This window comes from Hypanus sabinus, chromosome 21 (genome assembly GCF_030144855.1).
Source record: "Hypanus sabinus isolate sHypSab1 chromosome 21, sHypSab1.hap1, whole genome shotgun sequence".
Classification (NCBI taxonomy): domain Eukaryota; kingdom Metazoa; phylum Chordata; class Chondrichthyes; order Myliobatiformes; family Dasyatidae; genus Hypanus; species Hypanus sabinus.
The window spans coordinates 27,590,363-27,614,936 of NC_082726.1; the positions used below are offsets into that span (position 1 = coordinate 27,590,363).

The following is a 24,574-nucleotide window of genomic DNA, read 5'->3' on the forward strand; positions in this document are numbered from 1 at the left end:
TTAATGGAGGAAAATGAACAGTCAGCATTTCAGGTTGAAAAACTTCACCTGGACTGAAAGAGTAGAGGCAACATCTGTGGAGGAAAAACCCAGATGAAGTGTCTCAACCCGATGCATTGATGGTTCATTTTCCTCAGCCAACGCTGCTCAACCCGTTGAGATCCTCCAGAAGTTTGTTTTTTGCTCCAGATTCCAGCACCTGTGGCCTCTCGTGGCTCTGTCAGCTGACTGAGTCTGAAAGCTATCTGTAGAACAGTTGAACAAGGTCCACAGGCTGCGATTTGATTAGTCTCAGATGAAGTGTTGCTTACCTGATCACTCATGTGCAGACATCAGTCTTCTAACCAAGGGACCAGAGGACAATTGACTCCCAGTCAGCCTGATCCCAGCAGGGGACATAATCTCTTCCAGCCAAGATTTATGGGGAGAAATTTATGGGTACAGAAATAAACACATTTAATTGAGAAAATGGAAGTTTTTCCATTTATTGCATCAACCAACAGATTAAAACATAAGCCAATTAGAAAACTTAAATCAAGATGTCTTCCTTTCAACATATGTGTACTTCAAGGTAAGTGGATGTAGACTGCATCATGAAACCTGCGCTTCTGAAGGAAATTGCCTCCATCCATTCAATGAATTGGGATGAGAGCGATAACACACACATCACCTCCTCCAGCACAGGCATTCTCCAGAGTATAACAGGTTTCCATTCCAGAGAACTGTAAGAACTGTTTACAAACAAAACTGTTCATAAGTAGAAAATGAACAACATTGGTGTGTAGGAGAGGGTGACAGAAACTAATGGGATAGGGAGCAGGCATGTGAAGGAAGTCTGCCAGCCAGCCTCACTGACTCGGTGAGTGAGTGTGCGTGCTCAGCGCTCCTGTCTCTGCCAGGCTCAACTGAACCCTCAATTGCTGCAGTCTGAAAGAGGAGAAAGTAGGAGAGAAGGCAAACAAAAATTTTTATTTAGAGATAGAGTACAATAACAGGCCCCTGTGGCCCAATGATCCGATGTCTCCCAATTACTCCCATTTGTCCAATTTACCTATAAGCTTGTACATCTTTGGAATGTGGGGGGAAACCGGAGCATCAGGAGTAAACCCATGCAGTCACAGGGAGAACATACAAGTTATTTACAGTCAGCAGCAGGAATTGAACCTGGATCGCTGATGCTGTAATAACGTTAAGTTAGCCTCTACGCTACCATCTATGCCAAACTGCCTTGTTTCTACCGAGCAGTTGACAAATTCAACCCTATCCATCCCGCTCATCTCCCAAATGTTCGTATGTATGTAGGACTTTCTATAAGTCAATTGTTTATAACCTGGTGAAGTCCTATAATATCAGTTCAGTACTGTTGTGCCTGAATTATTTTGTCATGTTTTAGATTTTCAACTGAAGGGGCATCCAGTGAGAAATTTTTACAGTGAAATACTTGGCATCTGCCACAAACTGAGCAGCTTATCAAACATTAGTCCAATTATTTTTAAGGTCCAGTGTGTTACAAAAAGTGGATAAGGTATTTATTATCACAGGGCTAGTAATAACTGAGTTCAAATGCCCATTGCAGGAGCAGTTAAAATTGATTAAATATATATATTCTGGACTGACAGGCTGGTAGTGAGAGCTGGAACTGAATGGCTGGGTGATGCCCGAACAATGGAATCCCCTTGGAGAGTAGCATAATTTCTAAATTGTAGTGAACGCATGTTTTTGTTAACTCCTGGTTTGATCTCTCTGCCTGCTTGCTTGAGGGCTCCCATTCTATACAAGCCAAAATGCTCCCACCTATCCTACGGTTAGTTTCATTCATCACAAGAGGTCAAAGCCTTTCCAAATTCTTAGGCCCATGTCAACCTACACTCAGGGGCCACTTTATTACACACCTACTTACTTGTTAATGCAAATACCTAATCAGCCAATCGTGTGGCAGCAAATCAATGCATAAAAGCATGCAGACATAGTCAAGGGGTTCAGTTGTTGTTCAGGCCAAGAAATAAAATAGAAGAAGATATGTGATCTAATTGACTTCATCGGTGCCAGATGTGGTGATTTGAGTATCTCAGAAACCACTGATCTCCTGAGCTTTTCATGCACAACAGTCTCTAGAGCTTACAGAGAATGCAGCAAGAAACAAAGGAAAAATATCCCTCTGTGTGTCCACTCTGTGGGTCAAAATGCCTTGTTAATGAGAGAGATCAGAAGACAATGGCTAACGGGTTCATGCCACAGTAATTCAAATAACCTTGCGTTACAACAGTGGTGTGAGAAAAGCATCTCTGAATGTACAACAGGTCAAATCTTGAAGTGGATAGGCTACAGCAGCAGAAGACCATGAACATACTCTCAGAGGCCACTATATTAGGTGCAGGAGGTACCTAATATTGTGGCTACTGGGTGTATTTGAAATCCTTGCCCTGGCTTGTAAACAGGACTTTACAATACCCAAACTCTGATCTTCTTCTTTCTTGGGTGCTAGTTTAGCCTCACTAATCTGAAATTATGTGTATTCTCTTCTCTTAAAGTGGATTTCCTACTACACCTTGCGCAGCCAACATGTACCCAAGAAACATAGTCCTTCACATTGAAGAATCTGAGGGTCAAATCATTTGAAGCTAAGAATATTGCTGTGTTTAAGCTAACAGTAGAGAATTCTAAGCAAACTATCCCAAGGGCTTTTCCTTCTAGGTGGTGGACCTACTGGTGGCAATGTGCCGAGCTGCTCTGGAGTCACCAAGAAAAAGCATCATTTTTGAGCCTTACCCTTCTGTTGTGGACCCAAGTGATCCCAAGACGCTTGCTTTCAATCCTAAGGTAAGACACTTACATAATTATGTGCCTATCTATGAGTCTTCCATCTAACTATTGGAAGACCTAGATAGAGTGAACGTGGAGAAGATGTTCCCTATAGTGGGAGACTAGAGGGCACAACCTCAGAATACAAGGATGCCCTTTAGAACAGAAATGTGGAGGAATTCCTTTAGCCAGAGGGTGACAAATCTGGAATTCATTGCCACAGAGAGCTGTGGAGAACAGGTCATTGAGTGTACTTAAAGTGGAGGTTGATTGGTTCTTAGTCAGTTAAAGGTTATAGCTAGAAGGCAGGAGAATGGAGTTGAGCAGGGTAATAAATCCGCCATGATCAGATGGTGGAGCAGACTTGATGGGCCAAGTGATCCAATTCTGCTTCAATGGCTTAACTGCCTCCACCATCACCCCTGGCAGCACAGTCCAGGCAGGTGCCACTCATATCAAAGCCCCACATATCTCCGTTGAACATACACCCGTCACCTTAACTGCACGCCCTCCAGGACTAGATACTTTGTCCCTGGCAAAAAGATAGCTGTTGTCTACTCCATCTATGCTTTTTGCTCTCTTTTAAACTTCTATCAAATCATCCCTCAGCCTCCGCCACTCCAGAGAAAACAACTTGGTCTGTCCAACCTCTTCTTGTAGCACGTACTGTCTAATCAAGCCTCTTCCACATCCGTTCCAAAGCTTCTATGTCCTTCCTATAATAGGGTGACTAGAATTGAATGCAAAACTCCAGATGTGGTCTAACCAGAGTTTTATAAAGCTGCATTAGCTTCCTGACTCTTGAAGATAAACATACAGAAAGGCAGACAATGAATGGCATTAATTTTCAGTGATCAAGCCATTGGTAACTTGCACCTTGATGGCAGTGGCTGCCTCTCTGACCTCATGTAAAGTTTTGAGCCACTGTAGACAGGAGAGTTTGGAGATTTGGTCCATACTTCCCAATTTGTCACTATCCCTTTTAATGCAGTGCTTGTGCCCGTTCTTTTCTCCTTAAGTTAGGCAAAAGAGAGAACAATTTTTAAAGGTGTTAATACATTAACATTTTCAATAAGGTGAGCTATTACATTGAGGTTATTTGGTCAAATCACGAGATGCACCACTTGACAATAAAAATTTAAAATTTAGTAATTGCAATTTTCTTAATTTTTCTTTTCTTTTCTGTTCTTTATGAGAGCTCTTTGTGAAACCTGTCCTTCAGCTTTAGTAGCTCTGCTCAATCTTTAAGCAAGTATCAATAAATATATATTAATCTCACCCTTAAACTCTGATGTATTACCACAGAGACTACTTACATTCCTGTTCGCAATGACATTATTGACAACCCCTACAGATATGAAGAAAGGTACATTGTGACCATGTTTTTTATCTGGGAATATTGGAAGAGTTTTTACTTAAAGCAGTCAAATTTTAATAATTGTCACTGAGGTATTCCATGTACAGGTGAACCTCATTCCCCTCAATCCTTTTACTCTCTCCTTCTGATCAACCCAGTTCTTTCTGCACATATTCCATCTCCCCCCCCCCCATTTCCTGTTTATTTTTCTTCCTCCACCCACACTATCTGCCCATCACCCCCACAATCAACCTACTGGTTCCTCCCCCCCCACCCACTGTTCCCATCTGCCCACCCTCCTTCCTTATTTAATTCCAAGCTCCACCTCTGTCCTAACAGATTCATAATCTTCAGTCCTTTGTTGCCACCACCTATCACCTCCCAGCCTCTGTCACTATTTACACTCTTCTCTCCTCCGTCCACCTATCATCAGGATCTACCCATTGCCGGCCAGTGCTTGCTCTACTCCTTCCCCTCACGTCTTTATCTCCAGATGAAGGATCACAGCTCAATGTTTGGTTATCCGTTTAGATGCTATCCAACCTCCTGAGATCCGTCAGCATCTTGCTTGTCAGAGAGTCCACCACCTGCAGTCTCTAGTGTCCTCAATAATTTCAAATCTTGTGTTTCTCCCCATATTTGATATTGTTAGTAGTTTAAGCCACTGTAAACTATTATTGTAGCTTGTTGTATATCTTATTATTTTCCTGTTCATTGTTTCTAGAAGAAGAATTATGAGCGACTGCAAAAAGCCCTTGACAGTGTAATGTCAATCAGGGAAATGACGCAGGTATGTAACTGTGTCTACAGTGTGTGGCTGTTATCATGTTATTAACAACTCCTTATCTGGAAATGATAACAGTCAAAGACTTGCCTATTTAAAATTCAAAAATACAGTTGCACATCATTAGATTTGCAACAACAAAGCACACAATAGCTTCACATTTAGAGATAATTATCAATTAGCAACTTCTTCAGTCACATGTAAGAGTTGGGCACTTTCTACCAAATAGCAGATTTAAAACTACAGATTTTCCTTTGTGTGTCACTTCACATCCTATCAAAATTTTCTGTTCCAGCGACAGCCGATAAGAGTATCCTGCACTTCCATAACAGCTAGACTTTCTGAGTTGTTCAAAGATACTTGCCATGAAATAAACTATAAAAAAGAGGGAAAAATAGATATTTTAGATTTAGAGTTTTTGATGTTCAGATTTAGAGATACAGCACAGTAAAAGGCACTTCTGGCCCAATGAGACTGCACCGCCTAGTTACACCCACGTGACCAACTAACTTACTAGCCCATATGTCTTTGGAAAGTGAGAGGAAACAGGAGTACCCAGAGGAAACCTACATAGTCACAGAGGGAGCATATAAACTCTTACAGACCGAAGGGAGAATTGAACCCATGTCACTGTCAATTCTAATTCCATTATGCTAACCATTATGCTGCCTTGCTGCCCCTACGAAATTCACGTATGTTGTGTATTTAGTATTTTAGTAATATTTGTGTAATTATGTAAATTTATTGTTTGGTTACACTTTCTTTGTCATTTACTTAATTCATTATAGGGTATAGTGTATGTAAAAGTATGTGACTGGCATAAGTCATTACGCCACCACATCATAAGTAAGCCCCCCACTAAAGTAAAATGAAGCTGACACATTATCCCCAGCTCCGGTGTTTTTCTTTTGAATAGTTTTTGGAGTTATAAAACATAACAGTGGAGACGAAGTGGTTTTAAAACGAACCCTAGACGACTACCTATCTGTTGAAGCGCAGCATGTTTTTTCTTTGCAAGGGGAGAAAGACGATCGATTTAAATAAAAGGCAGAAAATGGACGAAATTCACAGGTTCATAAACAGTGAGTACTGGGTGATAATAATAATACATAACTAAAGCAGATGTGCTGGCTTCATTAGAAAGATAGATGCATTCGTTTGCACAACTAATAACTGGATGATGTATACTAAATGAATTGAGCAAGTGAAAACCGCGTGCCAGTTTTGTTGAGTGTAATAGGTGGAAAAGCATATAGTTTGCTAAGAAATGTGACTGCTCCAATCAAAACACCTGGAATAAGCTTTGCTGATTTCATGAATGTAATGCAGGAACATTTAGAACCAAAATCATTGTTGATTGCAGGGCACTTTAGATTTCATAAGTACAATCCAAAGCAGATGACTATTTCAGTTTACGTGGCTGAATTGAAGAGATTGTCTGAACATTGACAGTTCAGTGAAGGATTTCATGGTGCCCTGAGAGATCCTATAGTTTGTGGAATCTTACAAGAAAGCATTCAAAACAGCTCCAGACTGAAGCACAATTCCCATTTGAAAGAGCAGTTGAAATCCTATCAATTGAAATTGCTGCTAGAGACATGTTGCAGCCAGGAATGAAAGTCAGAGTGAACAAAATTGCATCATCTAAACAGAAACCTGCCTTGTCAAACAAATCATGTTACCATTGTGGCAGGAGATCACATACACCAGGCCAATGCAGATTTACAGCTGAACCTTACAGAAAATGAAATACATATGAGGAGCATGTCAGGCAGACAAAAATAAATGGACCGCACAAGGAAAAGAAAAAGATAAGAAGTCAAGTTGCAGTTTCCAAAAGAAAACTAAACTGCTTGCTTTAAATAAAAAATGTGATAATGATGAGAGTGTCACAGGACTGTGTAGCCTTGAGATTTACATGTGCAACTTAACAAGAGGCAATCGATATGCTTACAGCAGAAATGAATACGGAATTAATTAAAATAGAATTGGACATTGGCTCAGATGTTTCATGTTATTACATAAAACGAGTGTGAACAGCATGTCAAAGATACTAAGATGAAGCCTACAAATATCCAATGAAGAACTACAGAAAAGACAAGTCCTGTGGGAAAACATTCATAAAGGTGAAGTACAACAACAAGCAAGCCGCATTGGGCTTGTATGTGGTTTAAGTAGGAGGGCCGGCATTATGGGGCTGTGATTGGCTGAGACAAGTACAACCTGATTGGAGATCCATCCACTATTTGCATGCCACATCCCCAGCAGTAGTCAATTGGAAGTGAATTAAGAAAGATATTGGATGATACCACAGCAGTGTTCAAGGATGGCATTGGAAAACTCAAACATATCACAGCAAAATAGTATTAAGTGAAATTGTGACATACAAGTTTTACAAAAGCCGTTCTGTTTCTTATACTATCTGTGATAAAGTAGTCAATGAGCTAGAAGAATGGAGGCTGAAGGAATTCTTTCCAAAGTTGAGAGGAGCCCACAAGCAATATTGGTGGTCACAGTAGCCAAGAAGAATGCATCTGTCTGGATCTGTGGCGATTTTAAGGTTACCATCAACCCAGTACTGAAAGTAGATAAGAACTCTCTGCCCAGGATAGAGAACACCTTTGCAAACCTTTCTGAAGGAAAACTCTTCAGCAAAGTGGACTTTGCTGAGGCCAACATACATGTGGAGATGGAAGAAGAGTCCAAAGTGCTTCTCACCATAAACACTCACAAAGGACTTTAACACTACAATGGGCTTATTTTTAAAGTAGCATCTGTGTCTGCACTTTGGCAGAAAGCTAAGAACCAGGTGCTGCAAAGCTATGGACCAGACTCACAGTGTGACCAGGATAACATCATTGTTACTGGGGAGGATGACAGGAAACATCTCCAAAATCTCATGACAGTGTTAAAGAGATTAGAAGATTATGAGCTCAGAGCACAATGCAACAAGCATGAATTCTTCAAACCAAGTATCACTTACTGTGGTCACACTATTGACACCCAAGGACTATACAACTGTACTGAGAAAATTCAAGCAGTGGAGAATTCTCCAAAGCCAAAGGATGTGTCACAGTTGTGGTCCTTTTCAGGATTTGTCATTAACCATAACAGGTTCCTGCCAAACCTGGCTACTGTGCTCCACCCCTTGAACTACAGATCAGAAGGAAATAGCAATGGACAAAGCAGTCTGAGGTGGCTTTCAAAAAGATAAGGGAAATGTTGACATTAGACACTCTACTCACACATTATGATCCACATCATCCAGTGAAACTTGCCTGTGGTACTCGCTTTATGGTATAGGTGCTGTCATGTTACATGTTAAGAGTGATGGAAGTGAACACCTCATAGCCTTTGTGTCATGTTCCCTTACTGCTGCAGAGAAAAATTAGCACAGATTGACAGAAAGGCCTTGAATCTGGTTTGGGGTGCAAAGCATTTCAAACAGTATTTGTATGGGAGGGTGTTTACCTTCATCACTGATCATCAAACACTAGTGTCCATTTTCAATCCACAGAGGGGTGTTCCACTAACAGCAGCAGCTGGGATGCAGAGATGGGCTTTATTTCTTGGAGGACACAATTACAAGGTCGAATTCAGGAAGTCAACTAGTCATGGAAATGTTGATGGATTGTCCCATTTTCCCTTGGAGAAGGAAATACCTAAAAAATTTACAAAAGAGGTTACTTCTCTTGACGTTTTCTCCCTAATGCAATCTCCTTATTACAGCAAAGGTGAAAGGGAAACCAGAAAAGACTCCACACTGTCTCAGGTCTACATGGCAACTCAAAATGACTGGAATATGCTGCAGAAATTCCAGTTCCCCCATTTTTAGCAGCATCTGTAGGGATTTGTCCTGTTATGATCCCAGCCCCCTCCTTTGTGAGAATCGCAAGAGCACCCATTGAGGGGGTGGGGGTCAGTAGACCCAGGAAGTGAGAGAGAGAGAAACGTGCAAAATTGCTCGTCCCACCTGGGATACAGAATAAGATGCCAGCGACTATTGTCTCATGGAGACCACGTGAAAAGCCCTCGGGCAAGGTGGGCTGGTTGAGAGAGAGATTGCATCATCCCAACCTGATTGACACCTGCGACTCCGTGAGGAAGTATAAAGGAGAGTCTCAGGGGGACAGCCCCTTAGACGCACCCAGAAGACACGAGAGAGTGATCCCGCAGCAGCGGGAAGCCATTCTGAAGGAAGCCACGTGCGTTAGATTCCGGGATTGGAATTTGTGGCTGGAATCACAGAAAACCGCTTTTAACTAACATCGGGGAGAGGGAACCAACGCTCCCCCGATTTCACGGAAGATTCATCAAGACTCGGCAAGTTCTTTCTCGTCTCCCCCCCAATCTCTCTCTCTCGGTCGCCCCAAGCAAAACTCAGCAATTTTCAAAGGGCTGAGGCCTGCAGACTTTCAGAGTGACTTTTATATTTCCAACGGACAATCTATTAACCCCTAGACACCAGCGGAGCTCACTTCTTAATGATGATTATCACTATACCCGCGCTTTAGATTGAATGTTGACGATGTGCACTATCTGAATGTATGTATTAACCCTACTTTTGTGTCTCTTTATAAATAAAAACGTTTGAAAAGAGTGACACCAGACTTAAACAGACCTCTCTATCTTTGCTGGTAAGTTATCCAGTTACCGGATACGTAACAGTCCTTTGCAGACGTTTCCTTATGTGGGGATTGAGAGCTGTTGTACCATCCAAGTTGTAAACTAAAGTGTTGGAGGAGCTCCATGCTGGTCATCTAGGCATTGTTAAATTGAAAGTGTTGGGCCGAAGCTTTGATAGACCAAAAGATCATGCAGCTTGCCAACACGTCCAGAAGATAAGGAGTTACAAATGGCTTGGCAGAAAAGTTTGCCCAGAGTCTGAAGGGCACACAGCAAGCAACATCAGCAGAACACTCTACACTGACACTGAATCAGAAGTTCACCAACTTACTCCTTGCATATTGCAATGCAACACACTCCACAACCAACAACAACAATATCAGCTATGCTGTTTCTGGGTTGTTCCTTGCACTCGCGATTGGATCTGCTCAAACCCAATCACAGAGGGTGCAAGTAGGAGAAACAGCTGAGACAAGTTAACAGCTCCTCATACAAGAAGATTCAATGTTTCACACCTGGACAAAATGCCCAGCAGGGGTCTACAGAGGTGTCCAAAGTGGGTACCTGGAAAATTAAGGACAGAACTGGACCAGTCTCCTACACAGTGGAGATTGTATCCAATGTATTCAGGAGACAACACATCAATCAGTTGAGTAGAGCAGAGTTAATTGTTAGAGAAGAAAGGTCTCCAGAGCTGTCAGAACCATGTCCTGCAGTCCCAGAATCAACTACTACAACCATCACAGAGGAAGCACCAGAACCTTAGATTATTTTATAGCTACAAGTCTGTCCTGCCAAGTAGAGTGACCACCGCTTCCCCTTGTCAGGAAAGATGTTATCCCACAGGAGTAAGAAATCATCCTCAGCAGTTAACTCTTTAGGCCTGAATGGAACAACTTAAAATTTACTGTGCTGTGGATGTCTATATAGTAGTTGTATTTAATAGTATACTGTATATATGTATTGCATATAAGTTGAGATGCATGCTATTTGAGTTGGAGTTCATAGCTAAGCAGGGAGGAGTGTTGTGAATTTAATATTTCAGTAATATTTGAGTAATATTGCAAGTATATTTGATTAAGCATTCTTTGTTGTTTCCTGTAAAAGTACATGAATAGCATACGCCATTATGCCCCATGAGATATATGAGCATCACTGAAGTAAAAAGAAATAGACACATTATACTCAGCTTCGTGTTTGTCTCTCAAATAGTGTTTGGAGTTACAAAACTGAATAATCTACTGTTTGTGATTGATTCATTCTGTCTACCTGTGGAGAAACCAGATAAACTAATGAAAGAGCACTGTGCTGCACTTTGGCTAAATCAAGTGTACAGAAAGCAAAGAAATAGGTTGTAGTTGATCTCTTGATTATGTACTTATGATGCTTTCAGTTTGATAATATTATATCCCTGATATCATGTACTTCTCCTTGCTGGGGCATCTCCCAGTTTCTGTCACATTCCCAATAAGTTTCTCCATCCACTATTACTAAAACTCATATTCCACATTTTCTCTCTGTTTGGCTAAGCATTGTTTCTTGACTCAGATCTCTTTGGATTGGTCCACACTCACAAAATGAACTTTAACTGTTTGATTTACCCAACTCCTGAATGGTCATCCCTCATTCCTTAATGTTGAGTTATACAAATGCAAACATAGCTCCTACAAGCTTAACTTCAGCGACAACAGTGCCATAGATGTATGAATTCAGTTCTGGCTTCAAATGGACAATTTTGCTTGAAACTTCAGTTTAGTTCTGAATAGTGAGTTCTGCATTGTAACTTTCTGTTATCTGGAGATCAAAGAGATCCAATGGCACAACTGTGACTGGTCAGGAGTGTGATACTGGTAACTGAATACCTACGTTCCCTCTCAGCTGTGCGCGTGTGCCTGTGCACACATGGATTTCAACCAGCGCACTAAGGAAAATAATGTGTGCACAAAAGGTTAGATACCTAAAATAATGCAGTAATTAATAATTATACTTATTGAAAATAGTCTTTTAGCTAAATGTTTCTGTTAACTAGTTAGTTGTTTTTTCAAATACCACAATTCACATCAGTAATTTATATCACCCCACCTTTCCTGTTCCAGTTTGTACAACTGCATCATGGCGGCAGCCATCTTTGGCGGACAATGTTCATATTGTAAAGTTTACAATGATCTGTTTCAAATCCTGTAGATAGCTTACTAAGTTTTTATTGAAAAAAATATTGATTCACTATGTTGAATTCAACAGAAATGAAGGGTGTGAAGCACAAAAGAACTGCAAATTTGTTTAAAGTTGAATGGCTTAACAAAATAGTAGAAACTGCTACACCGAAAGCTCATGAGGTCATGAACGTTTAGCTATGAGAAATATTTATGTATGATTCGGAAACTGGAGTTATCTGTTTGGATTGGCGTGATGTGAAAGTTGCTGGAGAATTTGCTAGTGGAAAGGAGTGGGATGATATTTTGGAAACTTGACTTTTTGAAGCGTCATTTGGCAAGTAAATCACATTTGGACAGTGTACAAAAGCTCAAGCAACAGAACCGGTCATTACCCGTTACAGGAGTGCTATGCATGTTACGGATGAGTGCAGCTGAGCAAGAGCGAAAACGATCAAACCCAGAGGAGTTCAAAGTTCTTATCGATAGTGTGTTATTAGCTGACTTCACATTTGGCGATGAACAAGTTAATTCCTTATGTCTAAAATATCATGATTTTCTAGCTGAAAATACTGTAGTATTTAGACAGTTTAATGATTTCAAATTTTCGGTGCAAGAAAAAATTAAATCCAAACTGACTTCAAACTTTACTCAAATAGTGGCATTTGTACTTCAAAATGAACAGTTTTGCGATCTTGTACGGTTGATGGACATTGGGGGAACCTTGCTTGCATTTAGTGCTGACTGTGAGTGAGGTTTTAGCCTAATGAATCAACTCAAAAACAAGCTGAGAAACCATTTAGGTGAATGTCATTTGGATATGTTAATGAGAATCAAAAGCTATCAATTGGATGGAAGTTCTATTAGTCTAGATAGAGTTTACAAAGAATGGGTAAATGCCAAAGACAGGTGAGAGAAAAAGTAACTGAGTGACCTAAATATGTATGTTACTTTGTTGTTATTCTGTGTAGTTTTATGTCAAATATTTTGTAAACCTACATAAACTGTGCCATGTGTGCATTTAGTGCACTCATACTTTTGTCACAGGAAAAAAAAATATGCACAACATAAGATTTTTGCACACACTCTACCAAAAATTAAAGGGAACATTGCTGAATACCATGTCTTGCAAACTATGCAACTAACAATACGTAACAAGTCATTTACCTCTATGCTGTTTGTCCAGGTCAAATTCAAATACTACCATATACAACATCAAGATTTATTTTCTTGCCTGCATGGCATTTTATTGGTTTTCATAAAGAAATACAAAAGAATTTATGAAAAACTATACATAAACAAAGAATAACAAACAACCAATATGCAAAAGAAGACAAATTATGGAAGTAAAGAAATAAATAATTGTGACAATATGAGTTGTCGAGTCCTTGAAAGTGAGGTCGTGGAATCAGTTCAAGGTTGAGGTGAATGAATTCATTGACACCAGTTCAGAATCCTGATGGTTGCAGAGTTCCTGAACCTGGTGGTGTGGAACCTGATGCTCCTGTACCTCCTGCTGCATGGAGGTAGCAAGAAGAGACTATGGCCTCATTGGTGAAGTCCTTGATGATGGATGTGGCTTTCTTTTGGTAGCACCTCATGTGAATGTGATCAATGGTGCAGAAGGCTTTGCCTTCGATAGACTGGGCTGTACCCACCACTTTCTACGGACCTTTCCATTTCAAGCATTGGTCTTTCCATACCAGGCCACGATACAGCCCTCCTCTGTGCATCTGTAGAAGTTTGTCAGAGTTTTTGGCAACATGCTGTGGGATCTTGCTCTAAAAAAGTTAACCACTATGCTTTGCTAACATAATATAATATACGTTTTTACATGCTGTAATTGTTGCAACGTTATCACAAGAAAAGAAATATGTATTTGATACAATAATTCTGTCTTTGTCTGAGAGGAAGACTGTACTTATGTTTTGTGCAAGGGAATCCATGGTATCATATCCCAGCAATTTTTTTTTGCTTCTGGAGAATGTCATTGTATTTAAAGCAAAATAGATGGCATCCTGCCTCATCCATCTCTCAAATTATACTTCATTTTGTATATTTGTCTCCATGAAGATTGATGGAACCAATTATTTGTTGTTGGGTATATTGGATCATTCAATACAATTAAGCCCATTTTTTGCTGCTGTACGCCCTATTACAGACATCTGTGCTGCTGAAACTCCAGGAGAATATTGCAATCGAAGGTGGAATCTTTTTGTTGGGATATTTCCCTCTCTGGAAATTTTCCATTGGTATGTGGGCTCCTTCTATTGGCAGTTAATGATGGACATCAAAGGTAAATTTGTTCTTAGCACCTAAGTTCAAGAGATAGTATTGAATGCTCATCTGACTGCTTTACCTTATAATCATTTTCAGTTTTATTCAGTAGCAATCGCTCCTAGCTGAAGGACAATTTTCTCTCCAAGGAATAATTTACCTGTGAAGCTGAAGGAGGTTGAAGACGATCATAGATTAGGAGCCTTGGCGTATACATTACAGTGCAAAATGCGGCCATTCAGCCTGTCAGATCTATGCAGTCTCATTGTGCTCATTCCCCTGTAGCACAATGCTACTCACTTTGGCACGTGCTCATCAAAGTCCCCTTTTTTCTTTTCCCACTTACCTATATTAAGTAGTAATTTCAACAGTCAATTATTCACTAAGCATGTCTTTAAATAAACTGTGGACCCCATAGCTGGATAGGAGTTATTATTGATTGAATTGTTATTTATCTAATGATTTGTTATTTTTTCTTGCATTTGTCTTGTAGTTTAATTTTCCTATGCTTGTTTGTATTTTTATATAATCACCTATATGTATTTATACATATAAATATGTTTAGTGAGTTTTCAAGCAATGTATTGCTTCTTTATTTTTCTACAAACTTCTTAGCTTTCAGTAACAGGTATCACACCATTATTTTACAGGTTAATTCTTATCACCAGAATTTGTGTTATATCTAGTCTGAGTATGAGACAACCAGGACTGCTTTTTTTCATCTTTTCGTTGTCCTCTTGAGTTCTCTTTCTTGTTCATTTTCCGCTCTTGTAACATTTCGTAAAATGATTGTAAGCGATCAGTTTTGCATCTCATTCTTGACTTCTGAAGAAATGTAGGATTACAGATATTAGGATCCAGCGCAATGAAAACCCAAACACCTTAAGGGGAAAATACGCGGGTCAGGATCAAACCTGGATTCCTGCAATTGTGAGGCAGCACAAATCCTGTCTGGAGTTTTGGGCATTTTCTCTGTGACTATAAGGGTTTACTCCAGATGTACTGGTTTCCTCTCACATACCAAAAATGTGAACAAAGGCAAGATAAAAAAAAAACCAAAATAATTGCAGAAGCTAGAAGGCTGAAACAAAAAAAACTAGAAATGCTGGAAATGCTCAGCATGTCAGGCAGCATCCATGGAGGGAAATAGGTTCAGATCTGAGACTCTTTGTCAGAGTGGTTGCTAGGTCAATTGGCCACTGTAAATTTGCCCTAGTGGGTGGTAGAATCTGGAGGGCTAAGTGGATATATGAGTAAAATAATATAGTATAGTTATAAATGGATATTGTATGGTTGGCATGGACATAATGTGCAAAAGGGCATGTTTCTGTGCTCTGGGTCTGTTGGTGACTGAAAGTAGTGCACTACATATGTTTGTTTCATATGTATGTCCTGACGAAGGGTCTTGGCCTGAAATGTCGACAGTGCTTCTCCTTATAGATGCTGCCTGGCCTGCTGTGGTCCACCAGCATTTCGTGTGTGTTGCTTGAATTTCCAGCATCTGCAGATTTCCTTGTGATATGTGTGTTAGCGTTCTGAACCATGTACAATTTTAGCTACCACATTAGTTAAAGTCAAAGTCAAATTTATTTATTAAAGTCAGACTTACTTGTAGCAGCACCACAGGCACAAAGCTTAATTTACAAGAAAAAAAATCATCCATTAAACATAATAACAATACATACAAAATGCTTGATAACTCAGCAAATCAGGCAGCATCTATGGAGAGGAATAAGCAGTTGATGGAGAATAAGCAGAAATAACCCGACTAGGACAAAAAATGTCCACTCTCGTGCAGAGAGATCAAACCATCTTAACCATTTAAGAAAATAAAGACAATGACACTCCATTCTTGTGAATGCATCAGGGAAGGTCACCCAGAAAAGTGTGATTGTCCGAGAAGTGGGAAGAGAAGAGCAGAATAGTTCAATGAGAGAAAAAGAAACAGGAATAGGAACAGGCCAATCAGCCTCTCAGAACACTGCGATGATGGTTGATCGAGTCTTGCATCTTCTCTTTTACCTTTTGATTGAATAAATTTATTCCTTTCAAGTTAAGGCAAAAGATGCAAAAATTTCCCAGCAGTATTTCACTTGCCTCTTATCTATTACAGGGATCATACCTGGAAATCAAAAAACAGATGGACAAGCTGGACCCTCTGGCTCACCCATTGCTGCAATGGTAACTCACTTCAACGTGTTGTTCTGTCTGCATGCTGCTATTACATTTATTAATAATGTATTCACTGCTTAAAAAGTGAATGATCCATTTGTACAGAGAAAATTGTTGACACTAGGATTCAAGTTTTGACTGGTATCAGTCACATTAAATGAATGGGGAATGCTGACAGATACAAGAGACTGCGAATGTTGTATATGGAGTGAATAGCAATCTGCTGGAAGAACTCAGCATGTCAGGCAGCATCTGTATAGGGAAGTTGACAGTCAGTGCTTTCAGGCAGAGACCTTCCAAAGGTCCAGACTTGAAATATCAACTGTCTGCTTCCCTCCACAGATCCTGCCTGACCTGCTGAGCAACTCAAGATGCATCTAGCTGTTTTGCAGGTGTTCGTATGATGAAGCTTAAAGTGTGGACCATGTTAGCAGGCTGTTTTTAATCAATTGCTTGGAAACCAATAGAGCCAGAATGATGCATACAAGCAAAAATACATATTCAGTTCATCCCGGATTATATGAAGGTTCCATTCCTGAAAAATGCCAATGAACCGATTTCTCCATAGGTCAGAAACGTCTGCTTTCAATACTTACTTGTATTTTATCTCACTTGGCCTAATGATAGGTAATTGTTTATATATTTTTCTAGTCTTTCATTAAACAATAAATTACTAGATACAGTGTATCTAGTATATACACTGCTATAAACGGCTTTAAAAAAAATTTGGGAGAATTTGCATGAAGTCAGTGTCTGTGGTCACAAAGATTAATTTTTTTCCCATGGACTTATTTCCTGTTTAATTAAACATTAAAAACAAACTCTGCAACATTTGAGCAGGCAATTTTCCATCCAACAGAAATCTCAACAGGGTGCTCCAGGCAAGTGAACCCATCCTTTCTGTGAGTGCAAAGCCTCTTATATTACTGCAGGTGTAGCACTCAGCACAGATAGTGTGATATCACCATTTTGGGTCAGGAGCAGAAATCCTCAGAAACTTCTCAGAGCTTCTTCCACTCTGAAAAGTAAGAATAGAACTAGGGGCGTAACCTCAAGATTCATGGGAATAGATTCTGGATGGAAATGAAGAGAAACTGTTTTCCCCAGAGAGATGTGAGTTTGTGGAATTCTCTGCCTAGGGGAGCATTTGAGGCTACAACATTAAGTATATTTTTAACACATAGTTAAATACATTTTTGCAGAGCAGAAGAATTGCCGTTTACTGGAGGAAAACAAGTCGGTGGAGCTGAGTCCACAGCCCAATAAGCCATTATCTTTTTGAATGGTAGAGCAGGCTTTATAAGTCTAATGACCTTTTTCTAATGTTTTATGTGCCTATAATCAAACCTTGCAATCATAGACCTGGACAAGTGGAGATCATTCAAACTTCTCCTACTCAGTTCAAGCAACCTGGGTTTAATCCTGACCTTGGGTGCTGTCTGTTTGCATGTTTTACCTGTGATCATATGAGTTTCCCTGATGTATCTGGAGTATACATGAGCCATGAGCCATGATATCAACAGAAACTACAGCTCAACGCCATCTTGACTAGAAGTTATTTCACTTGCAGATCTTTTGTTTTATTTCAGATTTCCAGCATCTGCAATTTTTTTTGATTTTTCTCATGTAAATTAATGTTATTTCTAACTTAAATAAGGGTCATAGGTCAATTGGAGGAGTCAACAAGTATACGGAAATAAATCCATTATCTCCAATGACATACACACAGTATAATGATGGGTCTGCATTGACTTTTTCACACATCATTTGCTTCCATTGACGTTCAATAGATTTGAGTTTAGAAATGGGATTCAGTGTATGACATGTGTGCTACCAAGGATCAGGGGTGAATTTCCGCCTCTTACTAATTTTGGCAGCAACTTCAGTGAAGATTTCCAGTATAATTAATCATTGACTTTAAGCAGATGACTCCCTTGACGTCTTGTCCCTCCTGGCACGTATCGCTGAAACCATAACAAGTGCAGCACCTGCCTCTATACCTCCTTGCTCACCATCATTCAGGGTCCTAAACAGTCCTTCCAGGTGAACCAGCACTTATCCTGTGAGTCTGTCAGAGCTACTTATTATACCCAGTTCAGCCTTCTCTACATTGGTGAGACCCGACACAGATTGACGGATCTATTTCATTGAGCACTTCCACTCTATTCACCAGAACAGGCAGGATCTCCTGACGGCTACCCAATTTGAATTCAATTGCCCATACCCATTCTGACATTTTTGTTCATGGCCTGCTCCATTGAGGCCAAACTCATTCACATGCCATCTTGGTAGCCTCCAACCTCTTGGCACAAACATCGAATTCTATGACTTCCAGTCATTTTACCTCTCCCTGCTTCTCATTCTGTAGGCTCTCCCACACCTCTCTTCTGCTCACCTGCCTATCATTTCTCTCCATAGATGCTGTTGAGTTCTTTCAACATTTTTGGTGTTGAGGTTTGTTATATTTTGTAACTTTAAAACATTAAAATAGTTCAAGGAAGACACCAGTGTCCAGAAATGCAGGTCTGTACTTTGAGTTTTCTTTAGCTGAGGTGCACACATATCACATGGTTGCATAGTGATGCGTGCAATTAATGTATTTTTACATATAACCTGCAATTAATTATTTAAATGAGCAAGAATGTTTTACCAAACAATATATATACATACAAGATCATTTAAATATTACTGAAACATTAAATACACAACACTCCTCCCTGCTAAGCTATAAACCTCAACTCAATAGAGAATGCATTTCAACTATATACATGGTATACAGTATAATACAACTATGATATACAGACATCTATAGCATAATGAATTTTAAATTGTCCCATTCAGACCGAAAGATTTCATCGCTATGGAGTCTTTCTTACTCTGTGGGATAAGGTGCTTGCTGACAAGAAGGTATCGCATGTGAGACTTGTGGCTGTGAAAACAGTCTCAGGTTCTGCAGCCTCCTCCATGGTGGTTGTTGGAGTCGACTCTGAGACTGCAAGCAAAGGTTATGACAGTCCTGAATACCTTTCTTCTCCTTTGCTCTGTCTTGATCCCTTTCTTTTTCTTTCTCACGATCCTTCTCTATTTCACACCATTGTCTTTCTTGTTCACCATTCGTTCTCTCCACCTCTTCCCTCCTTTTTCTTCTTCTGGTTTGTGCAGCTTGATCTTGGGAAGATGCATAAAATTCACTGGAGTATTGTCTTATTAATCTTACTATTGCTCCCTTTACGATCTGATCTCTCTTCTTGGTTTCCTCATCCACAACATCAGTTGACAAATCCTCTGTTTTAGTATCTCCATTGACTCCTTTATTTTTGGCCTTCCATTCATATATTTGGGCTTTGTTCTTTGTATATACTTTTACAAGCAGCTTTTTGTCTTCTATTTCGTTCATGTAATGCATGGAGAGTCGATTCTGCTTCTTTGTACTCACAAAAGACGAACACTTTCAACTTGCCTGAAGTTCCTCCACTCTCTTCCAGCTTAAAACCAAGTTACATTTTGCAAGCAACTGCCTGATTAGCATATCAGAAGCTTTTTCAGATATGTTGCCTAGAAAAACTGTTGCAGTCAGACCCCTGCTTTCGACACTTTCACAATTCCTTTGACAACATGGTCCTTCCAGGATCCAATATGCTTTGCATTCAGAGGCATAGAGGTTGGCTGCAAGTGCCTGTTTGTCCTGTGCTGGACAATGGTTCATGGTATTCGGTGGAGAGACAGTTATGACATCATCCAGTATATTTCTTAATTTGCTTTCAATTGGCTTCATTGTAGGGGATGTGGCATACAAATGATGGATGGATCTGCAATCAAGTTGTTGTTGCCTCAGCCAGTCATGGCCCCACAATTCTGGTCTTTCTGTTTTTACAACATACAAGCTCAATGTGGTTGTTGGTTGTTGTATTTCACTGTCACTAATGTCATTCCCACAGAAGTTATCTATTCTCCAGTAGAAGTTCTTAGCTGGACATCTGCAGCCTTCAGTATCCTGGAAATGTTGTGTAAACTCATTTTGTGGAATGACTGAAACAGCTGAACAAATGACTAATTCCAGTTGAATGAATTTGTCATTCACTTCTGGCATAAACCATATTGCTCATCTATTGCCAACTTTCACACTGTAAATCTCAAGGCTTGTGGTGAACTACATATACCTGTCTGGACACGCCCCCTGCTGACTGCTTCTGTGGCTCCTCCCACAGACCCCGGTATAAAGGCGATTGAGGCCTGAGCCCGGCCTCTCTGTTTCCAGGATGTAGTATGGTGGTCAACCATTGCTTGTTCCTTCTTCCAGTCAATAAAAGCTGATATCTCGCCTTCACATCTAAGAAAGAGTTATTGATGGTGCATCAAGGCTGGACAATCATCATTATCAGATTTTTTTCATCAACAGCATGCAGATTAGTGCTCTTTTTGAAACTGCAACTTGACTTTTTAGCATTTTTCTTCCTTGTGCAGTCTGTTCATTTGTGTCTGCCCAACATAGTCTTTGAATATGTCCTACTTAGTTGCATTTTTTGCAAGTTTTTCCTTTAAATCTGCATTTGTTTGGTGTATGAGAGCCCCTGCCACAATGGTAACATCATTTGTTTGGCAAGGTCAGTTTCTGTTTAGACATTGCAATTTTGTTCACATTCACTTTTATTCCTCACTGCATCTCAAATGAGTCTCTGTCTGATCTCCACAGCTGTTTTTGAATGCTTTCTTGTAAGATACCACAAACTAAGCAATCTCTTACTGTATTATTAAGTCCATTACCACACTGACAATCTCTTCAACTTAGCCATGATCACTGAAATGGACTTCCCTTCTTTTGATTCCACTTATGAAACCTAAAGCATTCTCCAAGCAACGATGGCTTCGGTTCTAAATGTTCCTGCATTACTTTGCCAATATCAGGAAAGCACATTTCTGTAGATTTGGTTAGAGCTTTTAAATTTCAAAGCAAACTCTATGTCTCTAAACCCTATGCACTTAGTAAAATTGGCACTCGTTTCTCATTTGGTTATTTCATTTGCTTCAAAATTGATCTCGTTTGGGATCAATAAAGTATCTATCTATCTATACTGTTCCAATAGTTCAGTATACATGAGCCAATTACCCATTGTGTAATTAAATTCATCAACTTTTCCGATGTAGTTAGCCGTTTCTGGTATTTTTAATGATTGTTATCACTCTACTCATTCTTTATGAATCCTGAATTTTTCTGTTTATGACTTCTTTTTTAAAATTGATCTTGTCTTCCTTTCTGAAGAACACGTGCTTTTGGTAATTCGACTATTCCTCATTGTGTTTTATTTTATTTCAAGTGTCTCGCTGCATTTTTAACAGGTCGGTAGCTGTGTTGGGTTCATTTTTTTTAAGTTCCATCTTTATTGCCAATGTTATGTTTTGTAGCTTCAAAACATTAAATTAATTCAAAGAAGACACAGGAGTCCAGATATGTAGGTCTATACTTTGAGATTACTTTAACCAAGACACGCACATATTATATAGTAACGTGATGATGTATGCAATTAACATATTTTCACATGTCACCTGTTATTAATTATTTAAATGAACAAGAATGCTTTACTCAAACAATATATATGCAAGATTATTGTAATATTATTGAAATATTAAATACACAGCAAGTTTGACTAGTTAACAGGTACTGGAAGGGGGGATAGAGAAGAAGAGATATGTGACTTGGTAAATGCACAGAAAAATAACAATGCTTTCTTTTTTATTTCCAAGGATTATTTCAAGTAACAGATCACACATTGTGAAACTTCCACTCAGTAGAGTAAGTGGTTTCATTCTGTAACATTACTTGGGCTTAGCATTCAGCAAAGTTAAAGAATTAAGTTATTCTGTCTGAAATTATGGTGCAATGATTGGTGGAATTATGCAACTTTAAGTGAAAGAGTGGTGTAGGAAGTGCAGCTGCAAACTCATAATCAGGAGTGCTGTGGGAAAAGTAGTTTAATGGTGGGTGCTGCCATGACTGCGTGAACCTGCCATGTCTTTTGTCTTTCACAGCAGTTGAAATTCATGCACACATCACATCAGTTTCTTCTACTGAGCAGCCCACCGGCCAAGGAAGCCAGGTTCCGCACAGCCAAGAAGCTCTATGGCAGCACATTTGCCTTTCAGTGAGTTGCAGATCTTTCTCTTGTCGCCATTGGTGATTCCTTGTTGATACTTCAGCTTCATATTCCTGGATGCAGCAGTTTGATGGCAATAGAATAGTTCCATCCCCCTGCCTGTGCTCAATGACCTGTCCCACCCATTCTCACCTGAGCCAGACACAAGGAGACTGAGCTGACCCTCCAGTCTAAAGCATGCTCCTGTTCAGCTGAACGGGATTCAAACATCAACTAGTCTTCATCTGGTGGCCCCTATGGTCTCACTTCCCAAAAAGCCCAATGGCCTTTATCAAATGTCTCTGAATCTTGTTTGAATATCTAATTTGTCAATTTGATGCCTCAAATACTTAATTAAACTTATTTTGAAAAAATAAACTTAAAGTAATAATCTCAATTTGAAGTACCTTTGAGAACTGGAAAGTAATTAGAAATACAAAGATAAAATAATCCATTTGTTTGTACTTCTTTTTTGCCCAGTCAACAAACTGACTCAAATAAGTTGGGTGAAGTTTCTTACGATAGCCATTGAGTCATAGAGTTGTAGTGCATTAAAACAGGCCCAATGGCTCACCTTGCCTGTGCTGACAGATGTCTATCTGATCTAGTTTTACTTACCTGCATTTAGCCCATATTCCTTTGAACAATATCAGTCCGAATGAGTTTTAAAGATTGTAGTTGTAGCATTCTCTGACAGCTCATCCATGTACTCACCAATCTGTGTGAAAATGTCACCCCTCAAATCCCTGTGAATCTTTCCCCTCTCACTTTAAACCTGTGTTCTCTGGTTTTAGATTTTCCTAAACTGGAAAAAGACTGTAAGCATCCACCTTAACTATGCCCTTCGTGAATTTATATACAGCATCTCTATGTCTCCTTAGCTTCCAAGGGAAAAATGTCTCAGATTATTCAGCATCTCTTTTAACTCAATACTTCCTTTCCCAGAAACATCCTTGTGATTTTTTTCTGCACCTTTCTAGCTGAACGATGTCCTTCCTGGGTGTCCAGACTGGCTCAAGATACTCAAAGTGTGATCTTACCAATATCTTGGACAATTGAAATATAACATCCCATCTTCTGGACTCAGTTGCCTGACCAATGAAGACAAGCATGCCAAACGTCTTCTTCACTAAACCTTCTACCTGTGTCACCACTTTCAGGAACCTAAGTATCTGTACAAAAGTCCCGGAAGTAATGACACAGATAGACAGATGTCTCTGTCCTACTCTCTAGGGCCTTACTATTTACTGTGTAAGTGTGGCCTTGGATGAACTTACAAAAATACAACACCACACACTTATCTGACTTAAATACCATCTGCCATTCCTTGGCCCACATCCCCAGTACAACAACACATAGTGGTCACTTTATTAGGTAAATCCTGCTTATTTAATTTTTTGTCACCCTCCTGTCAGCTTGAACCAGTCTGAAACTTCTTTGCTGACCTCTCTCATTATCAAGGCAATTAAAAACTGCTGCTCATTAGATTTTTTTTGGTTTTCCCCATTTTCTGTAAACTCTGAAGATGGTTTATGTGAAAATCCCAGAAGATCAGTAGTTTCTGAGACACTCAAACCACGCTGCGTGAAACCAACAATCATTCCATGATAAAAATCACTTAGATCACATTTCTTTCCCACTCAGATGTATGGTCTCAACTACAACTGAATTTCTTGACAATGTTTGCATGAATTTATGCATTGAGGTGCAGCCATGTGATTGGCTGAATATGTGTACAGGTGTAGATTTATTGAATGTAAATCCTGATGTAGTCTTAGGTAACAGCGTGAATAGATTGGATGGTGTGTTGATTGGGAGTCTGTTCAGTATATCATTCCTCCCACTGGGCCCAACATTGGTCCACTGGTGAAACAGATAGCTTGATGTGATTTCTTAAGGTGTTAAATCTGCGTACTAACAATTTTCTGCTAATTGTTGTCTCAATTCTTTCCTCTATCAGTGGTTCGCACATTGAGAACTGGCATTCCATTCTGAGAAATGGCCTGGTCAACGCATCATATACTAAACTACAAGTAGGTATTCCCTTATGAATGGCACCACAGAGGGTCAATCTTTTGGCATTATATCAAAAATATAACAGATCCCTTTCTCGATGTGCAGTTGTCACAGTTTAAAGATAAAGTTTGTTGTCATGGATACATACCCAGATTTTAGGACATAAAAAATAGATGCAGAATTAGGCCATTCAGCCCATTGAGTCTGCTCTGCCATTCCACTATAGCTGATTTATTATCCCTCTCAAACCCATTCT

General features: G+C 39.6%; 1 protein-coding gene across 1 annotated transcript in view; it reads left to right on the forward strand.

Moving 5' to 3' along the window:
* LOC132379254 (protein mono-ADP-ribosyltransferase PARP6) overlaps window positions 1–24,574 on the forward strand; it is a 217,487-nt gene that overhangs the window by 167,490 nt on the left and 25,423 nt on the right. The window contains exons 16-21 of the mRNA XM_059946956.1: window positions 2,695–2,820; window positions 4,884–4,949; window positions 16,113–16,180; window positions 21,914–21,962; window positions 22,199–22,311; window positions 24,263–24,335. Of these exons, the coding sequence (XP_059802939.1) occupies window positions 2,695–2,820; window positions 4,884–4,949; window positions 16,113–16,180; window positions 21,914–21,962; window positions 22,199–22,311; window positions 24,263–24,335 (495 nt within the window). The remainder of the gene's footprint in view (window positions 1–2,694; window positions 2,821–4,883; window positions 4,950–16,112; window positions 16,181–21,913; window positions 21,963–22,198; window positions 22,312–24,262; window positions 24,336–24,574) is intronic.